General features: G+C 40.1%; 1 protein-coding gene across 2 annotated transcripts in view; it reads left to right on the forward strand.

Moving 5' to 3' along the window:
• The first annotated feature begins 12891 nt into the window (after positions 1-12891).
• Fshr (follicle stimulating hormone receptor) overlaps positions 12892-25242 on the forward strand; it is a 184440-nt gene continuing 172089 nt past the window's right edge. The window contains exon 1 of one of the 2 annotated variants that reach the window (XM_032908629.1): positions 12892-13113. In XM_032908629.1, coding sequence (XP_032764520.1) covers positions 12962-13113 — 152 coding nt within the window. In that variant the 5' untranslated portion in view covers positions 12892-12961. The remainder of the gene's footprint in view (positions 13114-25242) is intronic. The other variant, XM_032908630.1, reaches the window with a different exon arrangement.

Genomic DNA, 25242 nt, shown 5'->3' on the forward strand with positions numbered 1-25242 from the left:
TGACTATTTGTGCTTATTGTCCTGTCCGTTCCTTAACCGAGCACTGACCTTATTATTTGCGTGTAATTAAATGGTATAAAAGCAGACTAGGAAGAAGTAGATCTGCCTCAGCCTTAGAACTGACTAGAGTCATGCTAAAAAAAATACAGAGGAATAAGTTCATTTTACAAAAGAATGAAATCACCATGCTGCTGCCTCTGACTATAGTGCCCTCCCCTGACCAAACATCATCCATGAGAATTTTGTGTCCTTGTGTGAACCCAGGGCACTGCTAACTCTACCCCAGCCCTAACTCCCTCAGCCTTTCCTCTGTGCCTCTCTCCTCTGATTATATCACTGGCTGATTTGAAGAAGCACTCTCTACCAGGGACCCAATAGCCACCACCTGCATGAGATCTGGACTGGGTAATAGTGACTAGTAATAGTTAGAGGACACCAGTAACAGTAATGAAACATTAAGCCAACAGAGATGAAAATAGATATCCAAGAAAGACTTTAAACATCATAACTCATGATGCTAGATCTCAATACAAAAAAATATAAACACACACAGTAAGAACACCTCTTCCAGAAGTCAGAAACCCTACTGCAATAGGCTCTGAGAACAGCAATTGAAGTGAAGCACAAGAAAAGGACTACAAAGTAGAAATTGTATGTTCAAGAACCTTAAAAGCATGTAGGCAAAGGTCGAAATGAAGACTGTAAAAGCACACATGAACAAAATAATGAAAACAATTCAAGAAAAGAAAAGTTGCTAGGAGCCAAGCCCCCTTACACACCCTCTGTCTCAGGAATGTTTGAGGAATGTCAAGCCCACTTACACCCTCTGAGAAACCTAGCCAGTTATCCATTCTTATCAATGTATCTGCAATTTACGGTTTAGGGTTATAGGGAGGGTGGTGGCAGTGATGGGTCAGTCCTGAGTCCTAGGTAACCTTCCTGCCTACTTGTCTTTATAAGCCGCTGTTTTTAATTAAAGTTTGAGAGCTTGACCAGACCATAGACTTGCTCTCCTTCGTGCTTCTTGTCCCCCATTCTTTTGCCCCATCCTAGGTCTCCGCTGAACCCCAAAAGGCCGGGGCTGAAAGTAGAATTTAACAAACAAATATAACATGACACAAACACAAACTGAAATAAAACTAGAAATAAAATGTTGAAATCACAAACAACCGGATTCTTCCGGTTTCTGCCTGTGCCTTGAGCTGACCCAGTCCCACAGCTCGGTTTACCCAGATGTCATGGGGGAGAAAGATGGACTCGCAGAAGTGCAGACAATCCTGAGAGCAAAGGGAGACCACCACTTCTGTTCACATTTCTGGCTCAAGAGGAAGCTGCCTTGAGTCCTCTGGATACAGGAACTGAGGAGCAGTCTTGAACAAGGTATTTCTGGTTTCCCACTTGCACCCTGAACTGATCCTATGACTTGGCTCTCTGTACATAGTCCCAATGGAAGAAAGTTGGTCTCCAGGAGTGCTGACACACAGGCTGACAGGAGAGTCAAGCCACTGTCAAAGACAGCAAGAACAGCTAACATCAAAGATAACCAGATGGCTAGAGGCAAGCAGAGGAACATAAGCAAAAGAAACCAAGACAACTTGGCATCCTTAGAGCCCAGTTCTCCTAACAAAGCAAATACTGGATAATCCAACACACCAGAAAAGCAAGATTTGCATTTCAAATCACATCTCCTGATGATGATAGAGGACTTTTAGAAAGATATAAATAACTCACTTAACGAAATACAGGTCAACACTAGTAAACAAGTAGAAGCCCTTAAAAAGGAAATAAAAAAAATCCCTTAAAGAACTACAGGAAAACACAAACAAACAAGTGAAAGAATTGAACAAAACCATCCAGGATCTAAAAATGGAAATAGAAATAGTAAAGAAGTTACAAAGGGAGAAAGCTCTGGAGATAGAAAACCTAGGAAAGAGATTAGGAGTCATAGACACAAGTATCACAAACAGAATACAAAAGATAGAAGAGAGAATCTCAGGGACAGAAGATAACATAGAAAACACTGACACAACCATCAAAGAAAATGTAAAACACAAAAAGCTCCTAACCCAAAACATCCAGAAAATCTAAGAAACAATGAGAATATTAAACCTAAGGATAATAGGTATAGAAGAAAGCAAAGATTCCCAACTTAAAGGGCCAGTAAATATCTTAAACAAAATTATAGAAGAAAACTTCCCTAACCTAAAGAAAGAGATGTCCATAAACATATAAGAAGCCTACAGAACTCCAAACAGAATAGACCAGAAAAGAAATTCCTCCCTTCACATAATAGTCAAAACACAAAATGCACAAAACAAATAAAGAATATTAAAAGCAGTAAGGGACAAAAGTCAAGTAACATATAAAGTCAGACCTATCAAAATTATACCAGACTTCACACCAGAGACTATGAAAGACAGAAGATCCTGGGAGGATGTCACACAGACCCTTAGAGAACACAAATGCCAGCCCAGGCTACTATAGTCAGCAAAACTCAACATAGATGGAGAAACCAAGATATTCCATGACAAAATCAAATTTACACAATATCTTTCCATAAATTCAGCCCTACAAAGGATAATACATGGAAAACTCCAGTTCAAGGAGGGAAACCACACAAACATAATTCCACCTCCAATAACAAAAATAACAAGAAACAACAACCACTATTCCTTAATATGGACTCAATTCACCAATAAAAAAAAATAGACTATCAGACTGGATATATAAAGAGGAGCCAGCATTTTGCTGCATACAGGAAACATACTTCAATGACAATGACAGAGTCTGCCTCAGAGTAAAAGGCTAGAAAACAATTTTCCAAGCAAATGGTCCCAAGAAACAAGCTGGAGTAGCCACTCTAATAGTGAATAAAATCAACTTTCAACCAAAAGTTATCAAAGAAGATAAAGAAGGATATTTCATATTCTTCAAAGGAATAATCACCAAAATCTACTCTCAATCCTGAATATCTATGCCCCAAATCCAAGGGCACCTACATTCATAAAAGAAACCTTAATGAAGTTCAAAGCATATTTTGCACCTCACGCAATAATAGTGGGAGACTTGAAAACCCCACTCTCAGCAGTGGACAGATCATGGAAACGGAAACTAAACAGAGATACAGTGAATCTAACTAAAGTTATGAACCAAACGAATTTAACAAATATCTGTAAAAAAATTACATCCTAAAACAAAAGAATATACCTTCTTCTCAGCACCTCAGGGTACCTTCTCCAAAATTGACCATATAATTGCCCACAAAACAGGTCTCAACAAATACAAGATGATTGAATAATCCCATGTATCCTATCAGATCACCACAGACTAAGGCTAGTCTTCAATAACAACAGAAACAACAGAAAGTCCACATACACATGTAAGCTGAACACTGCTGTACTCAATGATAACTTGGTCAAGGAAGAAATCAAGTAAGAAATTAAAAACTTTTTAGAATTTAGTGAAAAGGAAGGCACAACATACCAATACCCATACACAACATACACAATGAAAGAAGTGCTAAGAGTGCTCATAGCTCTGAGTGCCTCCAAGAAGAAACAGGAGAGAGCATACATTAGCAGCTTCAAAGCACGCCTAAAAGCTCTAGAACAAAAAGAAGCAAATACATCCAAGAGGAGTAGAGAGCAGGAAATAATCAAACTAAGGGCTGAAATTAACCAAGTAGAAACAAAAAGAACTATACAAGAATCAACAAAACCAGGAGCTGGCTCCTTGAGAAAATCAAGAAGCTAGATTAAACCCTTAGCCAGACTAACCAGAGGGCACAGAGAGTGTATCCAAACTAACAAACTCAGAAAAGAAAAGGAGTTATAACAACTGAATCTGAGTAAATTTTAAAAAAAATCATCAGATCCTACTACAAAGTCTAAATTCAACAAAACTGGAAAATCTGGAGGAAATGGACAATTTTCTAGACAGATACCAGGTACCAAAGTTAAAGCAGGATTAAATAAACCATCTAAACAGTCCCATAACTCCTCAAGAAATAGAATCAGTTATTTAAAAATCTCCCAACCAAAAAAAAGTCCAGGACCAGATGGGTTTAGTGTAGAATTCTATTAGACCTTCATAGAAGACCTAATACCAATACTGCCCAAACTTTTCCACAAAGTAGAAACAGAAGGAACACTACCCAATTTCTTCTATGAAGGCAGAATTACACTTGTACTTAAACCACACAAAGACCCAACAAAGTAAGAGAACTTCAGACCAATTTCTCTTATGACTATCATACAAAAATACTCAATAAAATTCTTGCAATCCAAATCCAAGAACACATCGAACCAATCAACCATCATGATCAAGTAAGCTTCATTCCAGGGATGCAGGGATTGTTCAATATTCTGAAATCTATCAACATAAGCCACTATATAAAACAACTCAAAGGAAAAAAAAACACACATTATCATCTCATTAGAAGCTGAGAAAGCATTTGACAAAATTCAACACCCCTTCATGTTAAAAGTCTTGGAAAGATCAGGAATTCAAGGCCCATCCTAAACATAGTAAAAGCAATATACAGCAAACCAGTAGCTAACGTTAAACTGAATGGAGAGAAACGTGTAGCAACCCTACTAAAATCAGGGACTAGGCAAGGCTTCCCACTCTCCCCCTACCTATTCGATATAGTACTCAAAGTCCTAGCCAGAGCAATCAGAAAAGAAAAGGAGATCAAAAGGATACAAACTAGAGAGGAAGAAGTCAAAACATCAAAATTTTCAGATGATTCGATACTATACTTAAGTGTCCCCAAAAGTTCTACCAGAGAACTCCTAAGCCTGATAAACAACTTTAGCAAAGTGGCTGGATATAAAATTAACTCAAACAAATCAGTAGTCTTCCTCTACTCAAAAGATTAAACAGGCTGAGGAAGAAATGTGGGAAATTGAACCCTTCACAATAGTCACAAATAATATAACTCTATACCAAGCAAGTGAAATATCTGTATGACTAGAAGAACTTCAAGTCTCTGAAGAAAGAAATCGAAGATCTCAGATGGAAAGATCTTCCATGACCATAGGTTGGCAGAATAAATATTATAAAAATGGCCATGTTGCCAAAAGCAATCTACTGATTCAATGCAATCCGCACCAAAATTCCAACTCGTTCTTCATAAAGTTATAAAGAGAAATTTGCAAATTCATTTGTTGTAACAAAAAACCCAGGATAGCAAAAACTATCCTCAACAATAATAGAACTTCTGAAGGAAATTATCATCCCTGACCTCAAGCTATATTACAGAGCAATAGTGATAGTAAGTATTCATACAGAGACAGGCAGGTACATCAATGTAATAGAATTTAAGACCCAGAAATTAATCCACATACCTATGGTCACTTGACCTTTGACAAAGGAAATAAAACCATCCAATGGAGGGGAAAAAGCATATTCAATGAATGGTGCTAGTTCATCTGGTGGTCAGCATGTAGAAGAGTACATATTGATCCATTCTTAACACCTTGTGTACAAAGCTCAAGTCCAAGTGGATCAAGGACCTCCACATAAAACCAGATACATGGAAACTAGAAGAAAAAGTGGAGAAGAGGTTCAAACACGTGTGCAATGGGGAAATTTTCCTGAACAGAACAGCAATAGCTTATGCTCTGCGATCAAGAATGGAAAATGGGACCTCATAAAATTGAAAAGCTTCTGTATGGTAAAGGACATTGTTTTTAGGACAAAACAGCCACCAACAGATTGGGAAAAGATCTTTACCAACCCTACATCTGACAGAGGGCTAATAAAGAATTCAAGAAGCTAGAGTCCAGAGAACCAAAAAAATCTTATAAAAATGGTGTACAGAGCTAAACAAGGAATTCTCAGCTGAGGAGTATTGAATGACTGAGAAGAACCTAAAGAAATGTTCAACATCCTTAGTCATCAGGAAAATGCAAATCAAAATAACCCTGAAATTCTACCTCACGCCAGTCAGCATGGCTAAGATCAAAAACTCAGGTGAAAACAGAAGCTGGCAAGGATATGGAGAAAGAGGAATACTCCTCCATTTTGGGTGGAATTGCAAAGTGGTACAACCACTCTGGAAATCAGTCTGGAGGTTCCTCAGAAAATTAGACATAGTACTACCTGAGGACCAAGCTATACCATTCCTAGGCATATATCCAAGAGATATTCCAATATATAGCAAGGACACATGCTCCACTATGTTCATACCAGCCTTATTTATAATAGCCAGAAGCTGGAAAGAACCCAAATGCCTTTCAACAGAGGAATGGATGCAGAAAATGTGGTACATCTACACAATGGAGCACTACTCAGCTATTAAAAACAATTCACTTGGGGTTGGGTATTTAGCTCAGTGGTAGAGCACTTGCCTAGGAAGCGCAAGGCCCTGGGTTCGGTCCCCAGTTCCGAAAAAAAGAACCCCCCAAAAAAAATTCACTTCATGAAATTCTTAGGCAAATGAATGGAACTAGAAAATTTCATCCTGAGAAAGGTAAACCAATCACAAAAAAACACACATGGTATGCACTCACTGATAAGTGGATATTAGCCCAAAAGCTCGAATTAACCAAGATACAATCCACAGACCACATGAATCTCAATAAGAAGGATGATTAAAGTATGGATGCTTCAGTCCTTCTTAGAAGGGGGAAAATATTCATAGGAGGAGATATGGAGACAAAGTTTAGAGTATAGACTGCAGGAATGGCCATTCAAAGACTGCCCTACCTTGGGACCCAGCCCATATACATACAGCCACCAAACCCAGACAACATTGCTGATGCCAAGAAGTGCATGCTGACAGGAGCCTGATATAGTCCCCTCCTGAGCGTGTACAGTGCCAGAGCATGACAATTATAGAGGCAAATGCTCCTGGTCAACCATTGAGCTGAGAGTTAGAGAAAGGATTAAAGGAATTTAAAGAGTTTGCAACCCCATAAAACGACAATACCAACCAAACAGAGCTCCTAGGCATTAAAGTACTACCCAGAGTGCAACAGACCCATGGCTACAGCTGTATATGTAGCAGAGGATGGCCTTGTTGGGCACCAATGGGACCAGAAGCCTTTGGTCCTGCCAAGGCTGGAAACCCCAGTGGAGGGAAATAACAGGGTAGCGTGGCAGGAAGGGGTGCATGGATGTGTGGTGGAACAGTGTGGGGGGGGGTAGATGGGGTAGATGGAGGCAAAGGATAGAAAAATGTATTCCAAGCAAATCAACCCAAGAAATTTCACTAAAATCAGGAACAAGACAAAGATGTCTATTGTCTTCATATCTATTTGACATAATACTTGAAGGATTAGCTAGACCAATAATACAACTGAAGATAATCAAGGAAATAGAAATTGGAAAGGAAGAAGTCAAAGTATCTTTATTTGCAAATGATACAATTTTTTAAGTTACTTAATTTATTTACATTCCAAATGTTGCCACTATTCCTGGTCCTCCATCCTTGAGTTCTTTACCCCATCCTCTCTTCCCTTTGCCTCTGAGAGGGTACTCCCCCAACCCCTGAGTCACCCAACCCCCATGTACTCACACGCCCCCACTTTACCTCCCTCCAATATACCTGTTCCCTGGGGCATCAAGTCTTTGAAGGATTAGGTGTGTCCTTTCCCACAAGGCCAGACAAGGCAGTCCTCTGCTACATACATCCCAGGAGCCAAGGACCAGCCCATGTATGCCCTTTGATTGGTGGCTTAGCCTCTTGGAGCTCTGAGGGGCTAGGTTAGTTGAGACTGTTGTTCTTCCTATGGGGTTGCCATAGTCTCCAGCTCCTTCAATCCTTCCCCAACTCCTCCACAGGGGTCTCAGACCTCAGTACAATGGTTGGCTGTAATTATGTGCATCTGTCTCAGTCAGCTGCTGGTAGAACCTCTCAAAGGACCACTATGCTAGGCTCTTGTCTGCAAGCACAACATAGCATCTTTAATAGTGTCAGGATTTGGTGTCTGTCCATGGGATAGATCCCAAGTTGGGTCAGTCACTGGTTGGCCTTTCTTTCTGTCTCTGCTCTTTTTTGTCCCTGCATTTCCTTAAGACAGGAGCAATTCTGGGTAGAAAATTTTGAAGATGGGTGGATGGTCCAATCCCTGCACTGGAGGCCCTGGGTCTCTTCACGTTCCATCTCCTCACTGTTGGGTATTTCAGCTTAGGTCATTCTCATTAAGTCCTGCGAGTCTCTCACATCTTAGGTCTCTGGGACATTTTAGATATTTCCCTGACCCCTGCCGTGTTGCATGTAATTTTTAAAACATGGTAGCTCTTTCTTAAAATCTTTGAATTCCCTCAACTTCTTGCAGCTAGCTCTGCCAAGCTGCCAACAACCACCCCAACTGTGCCCTTTCTCCTGCCCACCTTAGTTGCCTCAGATAGAAAACACCAGGCAGCCTTAGTATTTTAAAACTAGCCAGATAACTCTGGTGGGTGAAGAATATCCTGCCCCATCCTCGTTGGCCTCACCCCTAAAGGAGGTTACAAACTATACCTGCCCCAAGACCTATGTTTGATGCTTCTTCCACTCCACTCCCTCTTGTCCCTTTCTCTTTCTCCTTTTCCCTTCACCCAGTGACTGGCTTCTGCCTCTTTTACTTACACAATCGAGAACAAATTAGGAAACCAATACCTCCCTACACTGCCCCCCACAGCTGCATATTTCTATTCATTCTCCTGGTCCTATAGGCTTCTCTCCTGTCTTCCACATACCTGATCCTGCTCTCCTTTTCCTTCCAGCATCCTCTCTCCCTCCCATGTCCTTCCCTTCCTCTGCCTCTGGTGATTATTTTGTTCCCCCTTCTAAGTGGAATTGAAACATCCACTTGAGCCTTCCTTCTTGTTAAACTTCATATAGTCTGTGAGTTGTATCATGGATATTTTGTACTTTTCGATTAATATCCACTTATCAGTGAGTACATACCATTGGTTTTGAGTCTGGGTTACCTCTCTCAGTATAATACTTTCTAGGAAAATTTTCTGAACAGAGCATGAATGACTCAGGCTCTAAGATCAACAATTGACAAATGGGACCTATGAAACTACAAAACTTCTATAAGGCATAAGACACCATCAATAGGACAAAATAGCAACCCACAGATTGGGAAAAGATCTTCATTAACCCTACATCCGATAAAGGGCTAATATCCAAAATACATAAAGAACTCAAGAAGTTAGACTCTAAAAAAAATAAACAAACAAATAAACCAATTAAAAAGTGGGGTACACAGCTAAACAGAATTCTCAACAGAGGACTTTCAAATGGGTGACAAGTATTTAAAGAAATGTTCAATATCCTTAGTCATCAGATAAACGAAAATCAAAACAACATCTTACACCAATCAGAACAGCTATGATCAAAACCTCAAGTGAAAGAAGATGCTGTCGAAGAAGTAGAGAAAGAGGAACACTATTCCATTGCTTATAGGATTGCAAACCGGTATTATGATTCTGGAAGTCAATATCAATTCCTCAGAGAATTGGAAATAGTTCTACTTGAAGACCCAACTTTACCACTCCAGGGCATATAACCAAAAAGACGTTCTACCATACTACAAGGCACATGCTCTACTATGTTTACAGCAGCCTTATCCAGAAACGCCAGACACTGGAAACAACCCAGATGTTCCTCGGATGAAGAACAGATGATATGATTTTATAAATAAAAGACCCAAAGATTCCACAAAGAAATTCCTGCCACTTATACACCCTCTCAGCAAAGTAGCAGGACACAAAATTAACACACAAAAGTGGTAGCCTTCCTACCTTCAAATGGCAATTATGTAGAGAGAAATCAAAGTAACAACACCTTCATAACAGCCTGGAAAAGGTCCTGTTATAAACTCTAGCCAAGAAAATGAAAGAGTTGTTCAAAAAACTTAAAGGCATTGAAGAAAGGAATTGAAAACACACCCAGAAGATAGAAGGATTCCCCCATGCTCATAGATCTGTAGGATTCATATTACGAAAATGCTCATCCTACCAACAGCAATCTACAGGTTCAGTGTAATTCCCATCAACATTTTAACATTAAAAATCAATCTTCAGCTTCATATGGAAACACAAAAAACAGGATAGTTAAAATAATCCTGAATAGTAAAAGAAGTGCTGGGATTATCACCAGCACAGATTTCATGCTGTATTACAGAGCTACAGTAATAAAAGCATCCTGGTATTTACCACTGACATTCACAGGCAAAGGAAAACTCAGTCTTCTGCAGCCAAGTGTCACCCTGTATATCAATCACACCCAGGGTAGATCCCATGCTCAGGAGAAGCCAGTTAACAAAAAAGAACCCCATGCTGGAGTGTTTGTTTTGGTTTGGTTTATTTATTTATCTATTTATTTATTTATTTATTTACTTTAATTGGTCTTTTACTTCTTTTTCTGATGTTCATTATGTGGTTTTGGTGTTTTTTAAGACAGATAAACATGAAACATTACTTAAGTATTGGTATAGCAATAGTTTACAACATATACGCTATTTAGAAAAATTTTAAGATATTTATAAGTAACAGAATAATAGTATATGGAAATAATGTTAAAGAAATTCTTTAAGAACATTAGGAAGGTCCGTAATGTTGTAAAACTGCCAGTCAACTTAATTTCTAATAAAATTTTATAAAGTCAAATAAGTCTAAAACTCATAAAGATAAAATTTGGCCAAATTCCTTTGCAGAAACTAAGTAAGAAATATTTTTAGAGCTTTATTAAAGTGTACTTAAATTTTCAAAAATGAAGACATTATAGCTAATTTTATCCATATAAAAGAACCAGGACAAGGGAATATCAAAAGCTTAAACACAACCTCACACAAAAATCACGTGAGATATAAAGATAGCTTCATCTATTAGAAAATAATCTAGTCAATAAATATCGCTAGCATTATTGCTGACTTGTGTGATGAAACACTATGCCATTAAATATTATTATGCTAGTAAATAAAAACTGAAGCTGAGTCTCTGACTCACATCCTGCACAATTATTGCAACCAAATAAAACGAAGGTTAAATATTATAGAGAAAAATTAAGAAACTCTTTAGAAAAAAAACAACAAACACAAGAGTCTATTTTCTGACTTGAAACATACCTAACTACACAGCTGATCTGGAATGTCAAATCAGTATAAAATGTCCCATAGCACAAAAACTACTCACAGAGTTCCTATAAATCCCCAAACAGCAAAAGTTAAATGACAGATTTTAGTGACAACATTAACTTTTATAAATAAAATAAATGGCAAACACAAAATTCAGATTAATGGCACCTCTGTGCATTCAGTTATAAAGAACTGACAAGAAAGGTTCCATCAACTAAATGCAGTAGAATTTGTTACCTCGTGAGTCTTTACCACACGCTACTTATTATCATGCTTAATAAATTATTTGTATGACATATTATTGATATGTTGCAACTATAAAGTTTAAAATCAAATCTTAATTTCAAAAAAAATTATTTCAGTTCATTTTACAGAGACTGATTTAGCCATAACTGGACATCTTTAAAAATCTACGTCAGTTGGATATGTGAGGTGTAGCAAATAGAGTTTCTTGTCATTGAAGTTATTCAGACATATTTTAAGATAAAACTGACTTAATTGACTAAACTGACTTCTACACCTGAAAGATACTAATTAGTCAGATGAGTTATTGAGCGAATTCCTTTAACTGTTCTTTTCAGCCAAATTACTAATAGTACAGGGTTCATATTTAATAGGGACACACCTTTCCATCCCAAAATTAGAGTCAATCAATCAATCAATTGGAAGCCAGATCACACCCACCATCCTCAAATGAATGGCTTGCCTTTGTTTTCCTTGAAATGATTTAATTTATTCATTAAAAGTCATTTTTCCTTGGATAGGAAAGAGAAAGTAAAAAGGACAGTGTGTGTGTGTGTGTGTGTGTGTGTGTGTGTGTGTGTGTGTGTGTGTGTGTGTAACTATTTTCATTATTTTCAGGAGAAGATGTTTGCTGTATGCAAAGATGGTATTGAAGGCGGTCTGGGCAGGTAATAAGTTGTAGACATGATCTTAGACATGTGCAAGCTTTTAGTCTTCATAGACTCTGGGTTGAAGGTAGAAAGCCCCTTCACTTTTGTTAAATATTCCTCAACCTTTATTACTAAGCTTAAAAATGACACTGCAAATACCTAGAGTGTCACTCACAGGAAACCTCTAAAATTAAAAGTAAAGACATGATAAATTTATTCATGCCAACTCATAAAATAGGAAGGAAAGGCAGTTCTCAGAGTCTGGAAAGGAAAGACAGATGCCAGAAAGACTATGCATTGCTAGTGGATAAAGAAGCAGCCCATGCTTGAGGTCACACAAGTGACTTGTCCCCACAGAGAACCCTATCACAGGTGCCTCCCACCGACAGAGACCTAGTGCTAACCCACCTTCCCCAAGTCTGTTTAACACTAGCTTATGTTGTTAAATCACAGGATGACTATAGCCTAGATGTATGGTTTATATCAGATGGGGCACAGGAAAACAGCAACACCAAATACTAAAGGTAAATTTTGTTCCCTTCACATCAGTACGTTAGAGATGTGTCATGTGGATGTGCTTGGGGAGAGGGTCAATTATGTCACTGAGGAGAAGACAGTAGTGACCAGTAGGGATCCCTGTGCAGCAAAATAATGTGAATCCGCTGCTATAGACTGATACCTTCAAATATGCACCAAGTTTCTCTTTTCTGTCATTTTGGGGGTCAAGGAATAAAAATATAGGTCTTGAAGGATAAAGCAGAAGATTATTGACACACATTAGTCACATATTAATATATATAATCACTATTGACACATATTAATTTTACTTGCCTGGAAGCGACTAAAAAAAAAGGCATCTCTTGGTGGGTCACGTGACTTTGCCCGTTCTCCAAGCAGATCTCTCTTATCCGGACAGCGTGTGGAGGAGCCTGGGGACTCTGTGGAAGTTTTCGCGCTGATGCAGAAAGAAAGTCGCTGAATGGATAAATAAGGATGGCCTTGCTCCTGGTCTCCTTGCTGGCATTCTTGGGCACGGGATCTGGATGTCATCACTGGCTGTGTCATTGCTCTAATAGGGTCTTTCTCTGCCAAGACAGCAAGGTGACAGAGATTCCGACCGACCTCCCCCGGAACGCCATTGAACTGTGAGTATCACCGCGGGGACAGCTGTGTGGTTCCCATTTGAGCATTGAGTACTATTATTATTTTCCTATTAGACTGATATCTGCTGGGCTGAAATATTTCTGGCCTGACCAAAGGCTACAGTAGAACACACTCCCCCAGACAGACACTTCTGTCCTGTGACTTTCCAAGGCGAGTTGGCGAGAGTTTATATTGGCATTTGTCAGGGAAGGCCAGTGTGGAAACTTGAATCTTAGGGAAAGGGGGAGGGGTAGTTTGGAGGACATATTTATGCTAGGGGTAAATTCACACTCCCTAGAGAAGCAGGAAAACTAAAAGGGAAAACAAGCAGAGTAGAATACTTAGGAGACCTACACCTGGAAGCCTGAAATGCTGGCCTCAGCCAGCTGCACACACTGGATCTCAAGGAGCGCCTGTGGCTTTGCAAACAGCACAGATAGTTCTGGGTTCTGAGGTTCTTCTTAACTGGAGAAAGGGAGCCCGAGGTGAGGGGAGAGAGTGTGATGCAGGAGAATGACTAAGAGGGAGAAAGAACACAGAGGGGAAAGTGATGCCAACTTTAGGTTTTGCTTAACTATTTAAACAGGAAGTATACATTCTCCTAGAATTGGACAAGAATGGGACATACCTCATCCTATCTCTTCTCTTTGCAATTTGGAATCTAGTGGCCACACACCAAAGAAGTTTCCAAACTCTCACAACGTGTTGAAAGGGATCCAGAGCATAGGACACGGAGTTCTGCCCTCTCAAAAAGTTCTCTCCTGCCACACCAGACATGGGCTCTTTGATTGTTCCGGTAACACTTCCTTAGGAAGTGCAGGTGGGAAGCCGATGGCAACAATCTCCAGTTTTTCACTCTTAGCTGTGATTGGGAATCTCAGATTGTCCTTTTAGGAGAATGTGTGGAATTTAGCACTCTCCGTTGACCTCTCAACTCAACAGCTACTGTACGAGGCAGTTGCAGAGAAGGGAAAACACTGACCAGCTCTGTATTTTGGCTACACTGCCCAGATGACACCGTTCTTCCAGACAATGCTGAAGAATGTGCTGTGTACACACCCAGTCTAGTGTATGAGGTCTCCAAACACAGGGAAGGCCAATGCGCCCGGAACTCCTGCAAGTTATCTGCACCTGAGTCCTTTAAGGAATACCCTCCCTGCGCCTCTGCTTTCTACCTTCAACGTGGTTTTAATGCTTGGCTGGGTGGCTGTGCCATAGATACAGATCCCTTCCTCTCTTCACTGATTCACCTCTCTCTGGGTCTCTTCTATTGCCTCCCATGTGACTCTGTGTTTCCAACAGTGGTGCCCACGTTATGAAGTAAATATTTCCTATACATTTAATTATTGAGTAGCATTCCACTACACTCCCAGATGTGCCCCACCCCCATGCCTGGCTGTCTAGTGACAGTAATTTCTTCTTAAGAAGATGGATTTTTCCATTCTGCCTAGAAAAAGTTGGGTAACAAGAAAAGGGGGGAAAAGAGTAGGGAATAAAAAAAGGAAGGAATGAAGGAGAGGAGAGATGTGTGCATGATACTTAGTGAGCCCCAAAATGGCTTCTTTTTTTCTTACACTAACATATGAATGACTAAAATACGTCCCTGCTCAAGAGCACTTCATAGCCAAGGAACAAGCATGACCATGACCTGTTGTGATTTTATAGAAAGTGGGAGAATCTTAAACAGAATAGCAGAGAAAAGTCCATGCTCTTGACTCTGTGTAGCTCTAATTATTTATATACAATATAGGAAAATGCATAGAAACGAAAAGACAAATACATGCTGACTTGGCATTAACTGCTACCAGCCTTCCCAACTAGGGATGAGTTTGGAAACTCTGGGGATTATGTGAAGAAAATTTCTTCCTCCCCATAGGGCTTAAATCAGACTCTGCTAAGTGTAACCCAACAGTCTTCTTAATAAGTGTGCTGTGAAGGAAAAGATAAAGGGATAATTACTTTTGAAGTGTGTGTGTGTGTGTGTGTGTGAGAGAGAGAGAGAGAGAGAGAGAGAGAGAGAGAGAGAGAGAGAGAGAGAGAGAGAGAGAGAAGATAAAATGCCCAGAACATTCTTGGGAAAGAACATTTTTTCCATATATTAATAGGCCTAGGGTAAAGTGGAGCTTTGCCAAGGAAGTGAAACTGTGGACTCAGCCTGGTGTTCCTCACGCATCTTGCAGTGTTGGGTTTGGGTAAAGACTTTAGTGATGGCCATGTCAGGTAAGATTGGGTTGACTAGTTGAGCTTCACTGACTACAGTGGATTGATCCACCATCATGGAAAAGGGGTAGTACTCACATGGTGGAAAACAACTGTCTTTCTCTGGCCTTTCTGTCTAGTTTGTAGCAGTTTCCTTTCATATCTCTTATGTGCTGTGATCACCAATGGCCACTCATACCCTCTGATATGCCCATGCTGGTGTGAGTGGCAGAAGGACCAGAAGGGCACTGATGCAAGTGGATTCCATTTTGCAAACAGCTCCTGTGGCTTGCTTTATGCTCTGTATGTACTGGTTCACTGAAAGTCCTCAATGGAAGTGCAAGCACGGTGCTGCTGTTGCTTCTCAAAAGCATAGTAAACAGGACAACCTCAGGAAAGACCTCCATGCAGCTCCTTCATGCAGAACTAAACCAAATTTAAGTCTGTTTTTGTCTCCCCTGCATGCTGTGGGTAATGCATGTATTCTGACTACTTTCTATGGAAAAATGCCTATATGCTGTTCTTAGAGCTGGACTAGAAGTCATTCAGTCTCCTTTGCAGCTATTCAACTCAAGTGTGGCAGTGTAAAAGCAGACATAGACAAGCAAGGTACATGAATCAAATAGTCCTCAAAAAAAAAAAAACATTTTTTGTGTACATTGAAATTTAAATTTTACATCATCTTACAATGCAAAATCTTCTACTTTTCTAAATCTGTAAAAAAAAGATAAATAAATAAAATAAGAGGTAAAGAAAATATTTCTAGCTCATGATCTTTAAAAAAATCAATCACAAAAGTGTTACTTGATTATATATGACAGCCAGTTTGGTCCAGTCTAGTTTGCTTGTTGTCCACTCTTGCTTTAACTTACAGCTTCGAGGTAAGAGAATACATTGAATGTAAATTGCTCAAGTAGGGTCTAGCAACTTGAAGCATGGCACCACAGTGAGAACATTAAGCCAGACCAAGGGTCAAGAGTTGGAGCCACCCAAAGGGGGTTGACTGTCATTTTTAAAATGACTGTGACTAGTCAACAAAGACAGAATTAGTACCTCCCCACTGTGCCAGGAACTTATCCTCTCATCTGTGCTCCTGGCTATATGATAGAAATGACAGTGCATGCACAGGATTGCTATGGAGACTAAGCAAGACAGTGCCAGGAACAAACTTAGCACTATGTCTCCTGTGCTTTTCTTGTTCATAATGGTGGTGTTCACAAGTTGAAAACATTAGACAAACACACTCTCATGCATAGGGCTTTCATGAAGATTAGATCAGTTGAGAAGGTTAGGACTGATTTGGAAAATGATAAATTTTTATATAATCTGTCACTTCCCTGTTATATGTCATTGGGTGCAAAATTTAACCTTCATACACTGAGTAAACAAAGCCAACAACAACAACAATAAAACAAAACAAAACAACAAAACAACTTGGTATTTCCTCTGGCTGTCAGTATTTGCCAAGCACATAGGAAGCAGATTGATTCAGATCATCAAGAAAGCGATTCTGATTTCTGACTTATCGCAGAATCTGCTTCAGTTGGAGGTAGCCGCCAGATCTAGAAAGGTCTATGATCATTCTTCATTCTTGATGGAGTTGAAATTCTTGGAAAAAAAGAAAAAGTAAACATTCTCTCCAGGTCCAAAATTTTAAATCTAGAAGATACTCTGGATACAATCCTTTCCTCTAGTACAGTCTGTAATAGTTAAAGAGAGTCCGCTGATATCATTCTTGATTTAGGGAATGCTGAGCCCAGCTCCTGGCTGCCTGTGTTGGACTCTCTCCTTACAAATATGGGAATGTACAGTTGCAATCTCATTTGAAGCATTTACTTCGAATTCGTTCTTTGTAAATTTCTATTCCTTCTTGGCCTTGGATTCCTGGTATGGTTGCTTGGATTAGCTCCTTCCCCACATTCCACAGCTCTAGGCTATTTTTCAGTTAGAAACAAGTTTTTCTGACTCAGTCTTTGTTTAGCAGAACCTTAGCTCTGAGGGATAATATTTCAGTGTTCTGTGCAAAGAGGGATTGCAATGTGCCTTTGCCATGCCCACCAGTAGTATGATCCTCAAGGAAAATAGTCCATGGTGTTTTCAAACATAATTTTGGAGTGCCTTTTCCCCTAGGAGCATGTTTGGGGGGTTAAGATCCCATAAACAGATACTTTGGGAAAAGCTGGCTTATTCAACCCCCACTGCCAGAAAGAATTCCTTCTTGGTGGGAACCATGAGCAGGAATCCTAGCTCCTGAAACAGTCCTAACAAACATGAGACCTTGGGTAGCTTTTCATTGCATTGTGGCAATTTAAATGTGTCTGTCCTTATCGCCAAGGTGCTTCTAACACCTAGACTGTAACCACTAGAGAAACAGCCGTCACTTCTTACCACAGCATCCATGGTGATGACCTTCATCCTCTGACGGGAGGACTAGCCCTCCAAGGCTTTTCTAGTCCCCCATTATCCCTTCCTCTGAAATTTCTCTTCTTTCTCCAAAGCAGCCTGATCATTGTCATTCCATTCCCTCTGCAAAAAGCCATCATCACGAAGCATTATGTTCAAAAATAATGCAATAGCTCAGTAGCTTCCCTTTCTGGCTTATATCTCCTCACCCTCTAGTAGATGATCGAACTCACAGGCTGGAGGGTTTCTCTCAAACTGTATCTCTACCTCTCTGTCTTCATACAGACTCTTGCTTTAGTTGCACTGAGTTTCTTCTTGGCCTCTTGCTGTGCACACTAGTTAACATAATCACACTGGCAGTTTGTGTCTTTCATGACATCATCCATGGTCACTCGGTCTCTATTTAATCTTGCCTTCTTCTGAACCAGGATGCGGCTCATTTCACACTTCATCTTGCTTTGAGTTTAATTTTTCGTGTGTGTCTTATTTCTCCAACTGCAGTGAAAATGTCCCCTGTGCTGCTCATTGCATCTGGTTCAATGCAATACACATTCTGGGTCTTCAATTATGTGTTGAACAAATGCTTTAATAAATCAGGCAGAATTACATCTGGTTATTTGCTCTGCTACTCAGTATTGAAGAAAAGATTTCTATAAAAGATGATTACTACTCTCTCCTGCAGTGAACTATGATAGCATTTGATGGTGTTCTTGTTTTCCTTGTTTTACTATGTGTTTGTTTTAAAGAAAATGCCTATATATCTCTCTGGAATCTGTTAATTTATTCAGAAAGAGCAAAACAAGTCACCTAAGTTAAAAGTTGAATATTCTGTACACTAGGTAAGTCATTAAATTCTTTTGACTTGAGTTAACTGTGTCTGCATCTATATACTTATAAATATTAAAAAGATGGATGAAATTGCCTAAACAAAATCACTTTAAACCTGACAGAAATGTTCAAACAGAAATATATTTTTGCCAAATAGGACCAGATCTCAAACCTGGAATATTACCCATTTAATGTTCTTTAATTGTTACTCTGTCGCATTAGCCAAAAATCAAGTGCACATTGCCTGGGTGCCCAGTGCAGGCTTGTCCACTGCCTTGCCTTGTTTAGATGTTCCTTTGAAAGAAACAAACTCTTCTGCCTTAATGCTAATGCACACAGCATAATCCTTTCTCCTAACAAAAACCCCTATACTTACTTTATCGAAAATTGCCTATGGCCAATGTTTTGAATTTAATTGGGCTGCTAGAAAGGTTTGTATTCCCTGCAGAGGAATCAGAGAGAAAAAAATAAAGAAATACAGTGCCTTGAACAAGTAGAAATTACATTCCAAGGGAAAAATCTTTTAAAGCAGAAGATGAACTCTACCCTGAGAATTGGCTAAGAGCTATAATTTACAGAGGTATCATCAGCAATTGAAGGGTGGGGGCTTGATGGCATAGAACTCCGCTTGCTTCGTGAGGATAAAATCACACTACTGTACTGAGGGGTCCCTGCTACCCTTCCACACTAAAGAAGCCTGAATTTTAGAAAGAAGGGTGTATCATTCCAGAAGATGAGAAATTCATTTAACTTTTGAGTATCCTTCTCCAAACTACTTAATTCGGTTATCCAATCACTATAGTTGATTGGATTATATTTTTCTTTAAGCTGTTAGATTGTGACTCTCTAATTTAGTTTTATTTAGACTAGATTCTAGCTTATATATGCCTACAAGGTCAACTATGAAAGAGAGTAATTATTTTTAATTGCCTAGGATCTGATTATAATGAGATTTGGATGTTTGTTTCTGTTCTGACCTCTCCCTGAGATATCTGAAAGCCTGTTCTCTGTCTCTGACCTGGACATGCCATTACCTTGTTCATTCGTATGGAGTATGCCGCTGAGCTGAAACTCTTCAAATGATTATTTATATATATATATATATATATATATATATATATATATGAAACCAAGCCATGGAGTTGAACTCAATTAATTATTTAGTCTTAGGAGTGGTTTGAATTCATTCTCTCTCAGCTGTTCTTTCAAACCTTTCTCATCAAAGAGCAACATAGAACCCTTACACGGAGTCCTGTTTCAACAATTGCAGTAAATGTACATCTTCATAATGCCCTACTTGATGAAAACCTCTACAAAACAAAGGGCCCATAAGTTCAATTAAGTTTCAATGAAATAGAAAACTCAACTGACTGAGGATACTATGGAGAAAATTCTTATCTAGCATGCTGGAAAATGGAACTAGGATTCTGGTTCCTTTGATTCTGAAGTGCTTTCATTTTATGAATACCATCCAAGCAAACTTGCCAAAACCAATGGGATTCTCTTAGGCCTCAGATTCTAACAGTTGGGTAATAATTCTAGTTGTTAGACTTAATAGGTGAGGATTCCCTTGGGCTGAATGCATGGTTTTGTTACGTGAAAGCAGTTTGGATAATCCCCATACAGACACATAGATTGTTGTTATAGATTGACAGGGATTTTGAACAAGAATTTGCTAAGAATCTCAGCTCTGGCAATGACTTTGTGCCTAAATAAACAAAGCTGAGAGATTGCTGAGCATGCTGTCCCTTTAATGACCTCCTGAAGGACAACAGCAGTAGAAACAAAGGCTTCTGCTACCAAAGGGTCACAGTCTGAAGTTCCAAACTGTCGGGAGTAACATTCTACTGTATGAAAGTGTGTGAGATTGGTCTCAGAAAGACAGGATCCATCCCTAAAAGACAGTGTGGCCTATACTCATGCTTCCTCTTGTCTCATCCTCAGTCCATCAGTTATCCTTTGATCTTTCTGCCTCTCCTCTCTTGTAGCTCTGTGCTGAGCTCTTACCCTAACTTATTACCCTCTGTGATTCAACTCTCAGATTCAGGATAAAAGTCAGACATATTCTGGCATCAAGTCAACATCCCAGTGTCCTCTCCTATCCTTTCTGACCTCAACCCTGTTACACACACACTATTTTCTTATCCCTAGCTCTCAGATATATCTTCTATTTCCCTACCTAAACACAAATATTTTCTCTTATCTAAATATACTTTTTCTACTCCATTATTCCATTTTGAGACCACAGGAAAGTGGCTCATTTTTTCACAACATGTTCTTTTAACTACAAGCATTTATTGATTATATGTGCACAAGACACTTGCCAAGGACAAGCAATGTCCCTTCTCCAATGAAGTTGCAAAAAAAAAGCATCAAGTAAAAATTAAAGTTTTCCTCATTCCTGCTCATAGGAACCAACCCCCCAAAGAATAGTCATTGTGAAGACCACCAACTTGATAGTTTATTGCTTATGGAAGATAAAACAAACATTATGAGAACTAGTAGAAAAGAATGCCAGTGAAACTGAATGAGAACAGAGCTTCACATAGCACTGAAATAAGGTCAAGGGAGAGGCATCATCCTGTCAGCCTACATCTTTCTTGCTGACCACCCTATGGTTGATTTCAGGAGCTGTTCTAGGGCCACTTCTCAAATGTCTGTGGCTTAAAAGGCTGGAAACCATTTACTATATTTTACAAGGACAACATAGTCAAGAAATAAAAGATAATAACAATAAACACCAGCAAATTAATGGTAGGGCTTAATGGAACATGATCATATAATTACATTTAACTTTAAGTTTTGAAATTACGAAAATGGCAGGGTTGAGTCTTCTGAGCTGACATACTACTTGGAAGGCTCAGCAAGGAAGAAAGACTGGGGCTGTTGTCTTCCTCCAAATTCTTACTTTTCTCCAAAGCTACTGTGTTCCTAAATGTTGTCATGTGTTTGTTGGGTAAGATTTTGCCTATCAGTGGACTGTGGTTGCCGGATCCAGCCATCCATCAAGCAGTAGCATCACAGCAGTACCACCGCTAGCAGGACCACCAACACCAGCAGCAGCAGCAGCAGCAGCAGCAGCATCACCATTATCACAATCGCCACCACCACCACCAACACCAACACCAACACCAACACCAACACCAGCAGCACCTCTAGCAGCAGCAGCAGCATCACCATTATCACAATCGCCAGCAGCAGCAGCAGCAGCAGCAGCAGCAGCAGCAGCAGCAGCAGCAGCAGCAAGGGATGCATTCTCTTCAGAGTTGGAAATAGCAGTGACTTGCCTCACAAAGTCCATGGGCCTGCAGAAGCAATATACCTTCAAATATAAAGGGACACAAGCAGAGGATCCCTGAGAGCCCTGAACTCTTAAGGAATTTCTCTTTCTTCTCCATTTTTTTTCTCTTCTCCATTTTTAAACTCTTTTTGTGTGGCTGTATTAACTTTAGACTAGAAGAACAAATTAAATACAAAACAAAACAATCGCTTTCCATCTTCAGCCCACTGCATGAACCATCCACACAAGCCATCACCACTTCCATATACCTGCTATTGCTGCTTTCTGACCAGAGAAGGAAGATGCTTAGTGAGTAAACACTGTGGCCTTTGTCTTCATCTATATACTGAGAAAGGGAGAAAAATCATGCAACAAGAAATACTGGCTTAGGTTATAAAACTGAGACAGTAACAAAAAAATGTGAGTATTGTGACAGACAGCTGAGAGGTCATCTGGAATCCTGCCTGTAGTAGCCACACTGCTTATCACGCCCCTGAGATGAGAAACACCCTAGTTCGTTTGAGAAGAACACACAGTCTTAGAAAGGCATCTCATTCCCCCAAACAAACACTAGAGACGAGTGGAAGAAGAACAAACAGTTCTGACAGCCAGATAGAAAGCCCATAGAGGAACCCTTGGGAGCAGTTCTCTTGGGAAAGATTCCGAAGAGAAAAGAACAACATTGGTGAACACTGTAATAATCTCAGCAGAAGACCCAACTGGGTCATTAAGTCAAGGGAACATCAAATCTTGGATCTGGACTCAGGCAGGTCAAGCTCCCTGGAGAAAATCTTCCAGACTCTGGCAGGAAGACGAAGCATTTGCTGTCAGTATTCTGGCACGCCGATGGATGAGTGAGGGCTCTGGGAGAAGGAACTTAGCATCTACATTCATAATTGGTACCTAGTACCTATAAATCCTATGATCTGTGACGAATGCATCTTCAGCACCTGCGCTGAAGCCTGTGCCCCTCAGTTCAGCTACTTGGGAGGCTGACGCAGGATTGCTAGCCTGGGTAGCTTAGAGATTCAGTCTCAGATTTTTTTCCTAATCTAATGAATTGTATTATACAGCTCAATGGCAGAGTACTTGCTTAATATTTGGGAGAGTCTGGTTCAGTCCTCAGTACTACACACACACACACACACACACACACACACACACACACACACACACACACACACAAAGATGATACATGAATAAATCCATCTTTGGTATTTTGCTAATGAGAGTAAGGGCTCTTGCCTAACAACTGTCAATGGTGTCTAGCTGCCTATTTACTTATCTATATTTATTTATTTACTTTTGTTGAGAAGAGATTTGAGACATGATCTCACTATGTAGACCTGGCTGGCCTAGAACTCTCTATGCCTCAAACTCAGAGTCCACCTGCCTCTACAATCTGAAAGCTGGGATTAAAGATGTGTGCCACCATACTTGGCATCTTAAACAAAGTCTGACAATCTTTATCCAGCTCACCTTGTTTCCACCTCTTCCCAGAGTTACCATACCCCAGAGGATGGGGAGCTGTGCAGTACCAATCACATTGCTTTAGATCATTGTGCAGAGTCTGAAATGTCAGCATAGCTCTGTCTCAAAACAAGAGATGATGTGAGCATTTCAGCTCTGACTGTACAACCTTGGACTGGGTTGAGGTTCTATATGCTAGCCAGACCAAAGGGGACACCACTACAGTGGTAGTCACTGCATCTTGTTCACCAGTTTTATAATCTGAACATTTGGTTGCTCTTACAACCTTGTAGCTTCATTCTTGAAAAAAAATCCTCTTACCATCTCCTCGATGGGGTTTATGACAAAAAACATTGTTTAACATTTCATCCCCACCCAGAAATCCCCATTCATTACTCAATTGGCTCAATTTGGCTCTATTTTCATGTTTCCACTGAAAATCCTTCTTGTCACAAGACTGGTAAATTATTCTCTATTCTTACTACTTTTAATACAGTGATTTAATTATTTTTCAAATAAAAACAAGAAGTCCAGTACCACAGGATTACCTTCAAACTCAAATACCAGATGTGAAGACTGCTTCCGTGCCCACAGGTTATAGATTCTCCGAGGACTCCACAGAGCTGGCCAACACCTGCTGGTGGCTGTTTTCTTCTGATTCTATGCTATAGCTTCCTTTACTTCTCTGCCAAATTCTGCACTGCTGCCCAACCTCTAGAAGCTAGAGCACACATTCTTAATTCTGAACGGTCTCTGCTGTGATCTGCATTCAATGTGGTCAGCTCATCCACTATGTAGAGTTACATAACACATACATTGTCCTGCTCCATGGTGTTCCATGTATGGAATGCCCAACTAAAGCCTGGATACCTTCACTTGGATCCCTCCTTGGAGTTGCAAAAAAAAAAAAATGACCAAGTACAAAACAGTACAATTAACCTCCTTAGCCCAAGGTGCCCTACTCTCCCTGTATCGCCGAATCCAAGCTCCTAAATCATCCCATCACCTGGTGCTAGGGATTTAGTCCCTGAAGCATGGCTCTGAAGTCTCCACTTCTCCATACCGTCACCACCACCATAGCTCCAGCTATTATCTCCTTCATCAGGTCTACAGAGAAGGCCCACAGAACTCTCCATTTTCTGGTTTTAGTGAATCCATGCCCATCGTGGCAGCAAGAACAGGTCTAGAGTCTCCCTTACAGTGAAATTTATTCAACTCAGATTTTATGACATCCGATTATGACTGACAGGGCTGTACCTGCTGGAGTGCCAGAATTCTTTCTCTCATAGAGATCATATGCTTTGCCATGAGTACTGACTGCCCTGACTCTGTCTCCAGTAACACGATACCCATCATGCACTGCTTTCCCATCACCACTGAATTCTAGACACCTTGAACGCAAGCTTTTTTTTCTTTCTTTTTTTCATCTTTATTAACTTGGGTATTTCTTATTTACATTTCGATTGTTATTCCCTTTCCCAGTTTCCGGGCCAACATCCCCCTAACCCCTCCCCTTCCCCTTCTCCTTGAGTGTTCCCCTCTCCATCCTCCCCCCATTACCGCCCTCCCCCCCAACACTGGGGGTTCAATCTTGGCAGGACCAAGGGCTTCCCCTTCCACTGGTGATCTTACTAGGCTATTCATTGCTACCTATGAGGTTGGAGCCCAGGGTCAGTCCATGTATATAGTCTTTGGGTAGTGGCTTAGTCCCTGGAAGCTCTGGTTGGTTGGCATTGTTGTACATATGGGGTCTCAAGCCCCTTCAGGCTCTTTCAGTCCTTTCTAAGATGCATTCAACGGGGGTCCCATTCTCAGTTCAGTGGTTTAATGATGGCATTCGCCTATGTATTTGCTGTATTCTGGCTGTGTCTCTCAGGAGAGATTTACATCCGGTTCCTATCGGCCTACACTTCTTTGCTTCATCCATCTTATCGAGTTTGGTGGCTGTATA

The sequence above is a fragment of the Rattus rattus genome, chromosome 7 (assembly GCF_011064425.1).
Source record: "Rattus rattus isolate New Zealand chromosome 7, Rrattus_CSIRO_v1, whole genome shotgun sequence".
NCBI lineage: Eukaryota > Metazoa > Chordata > Mammalia > Rodentia > Muridae > Rattus > Rattus rattus.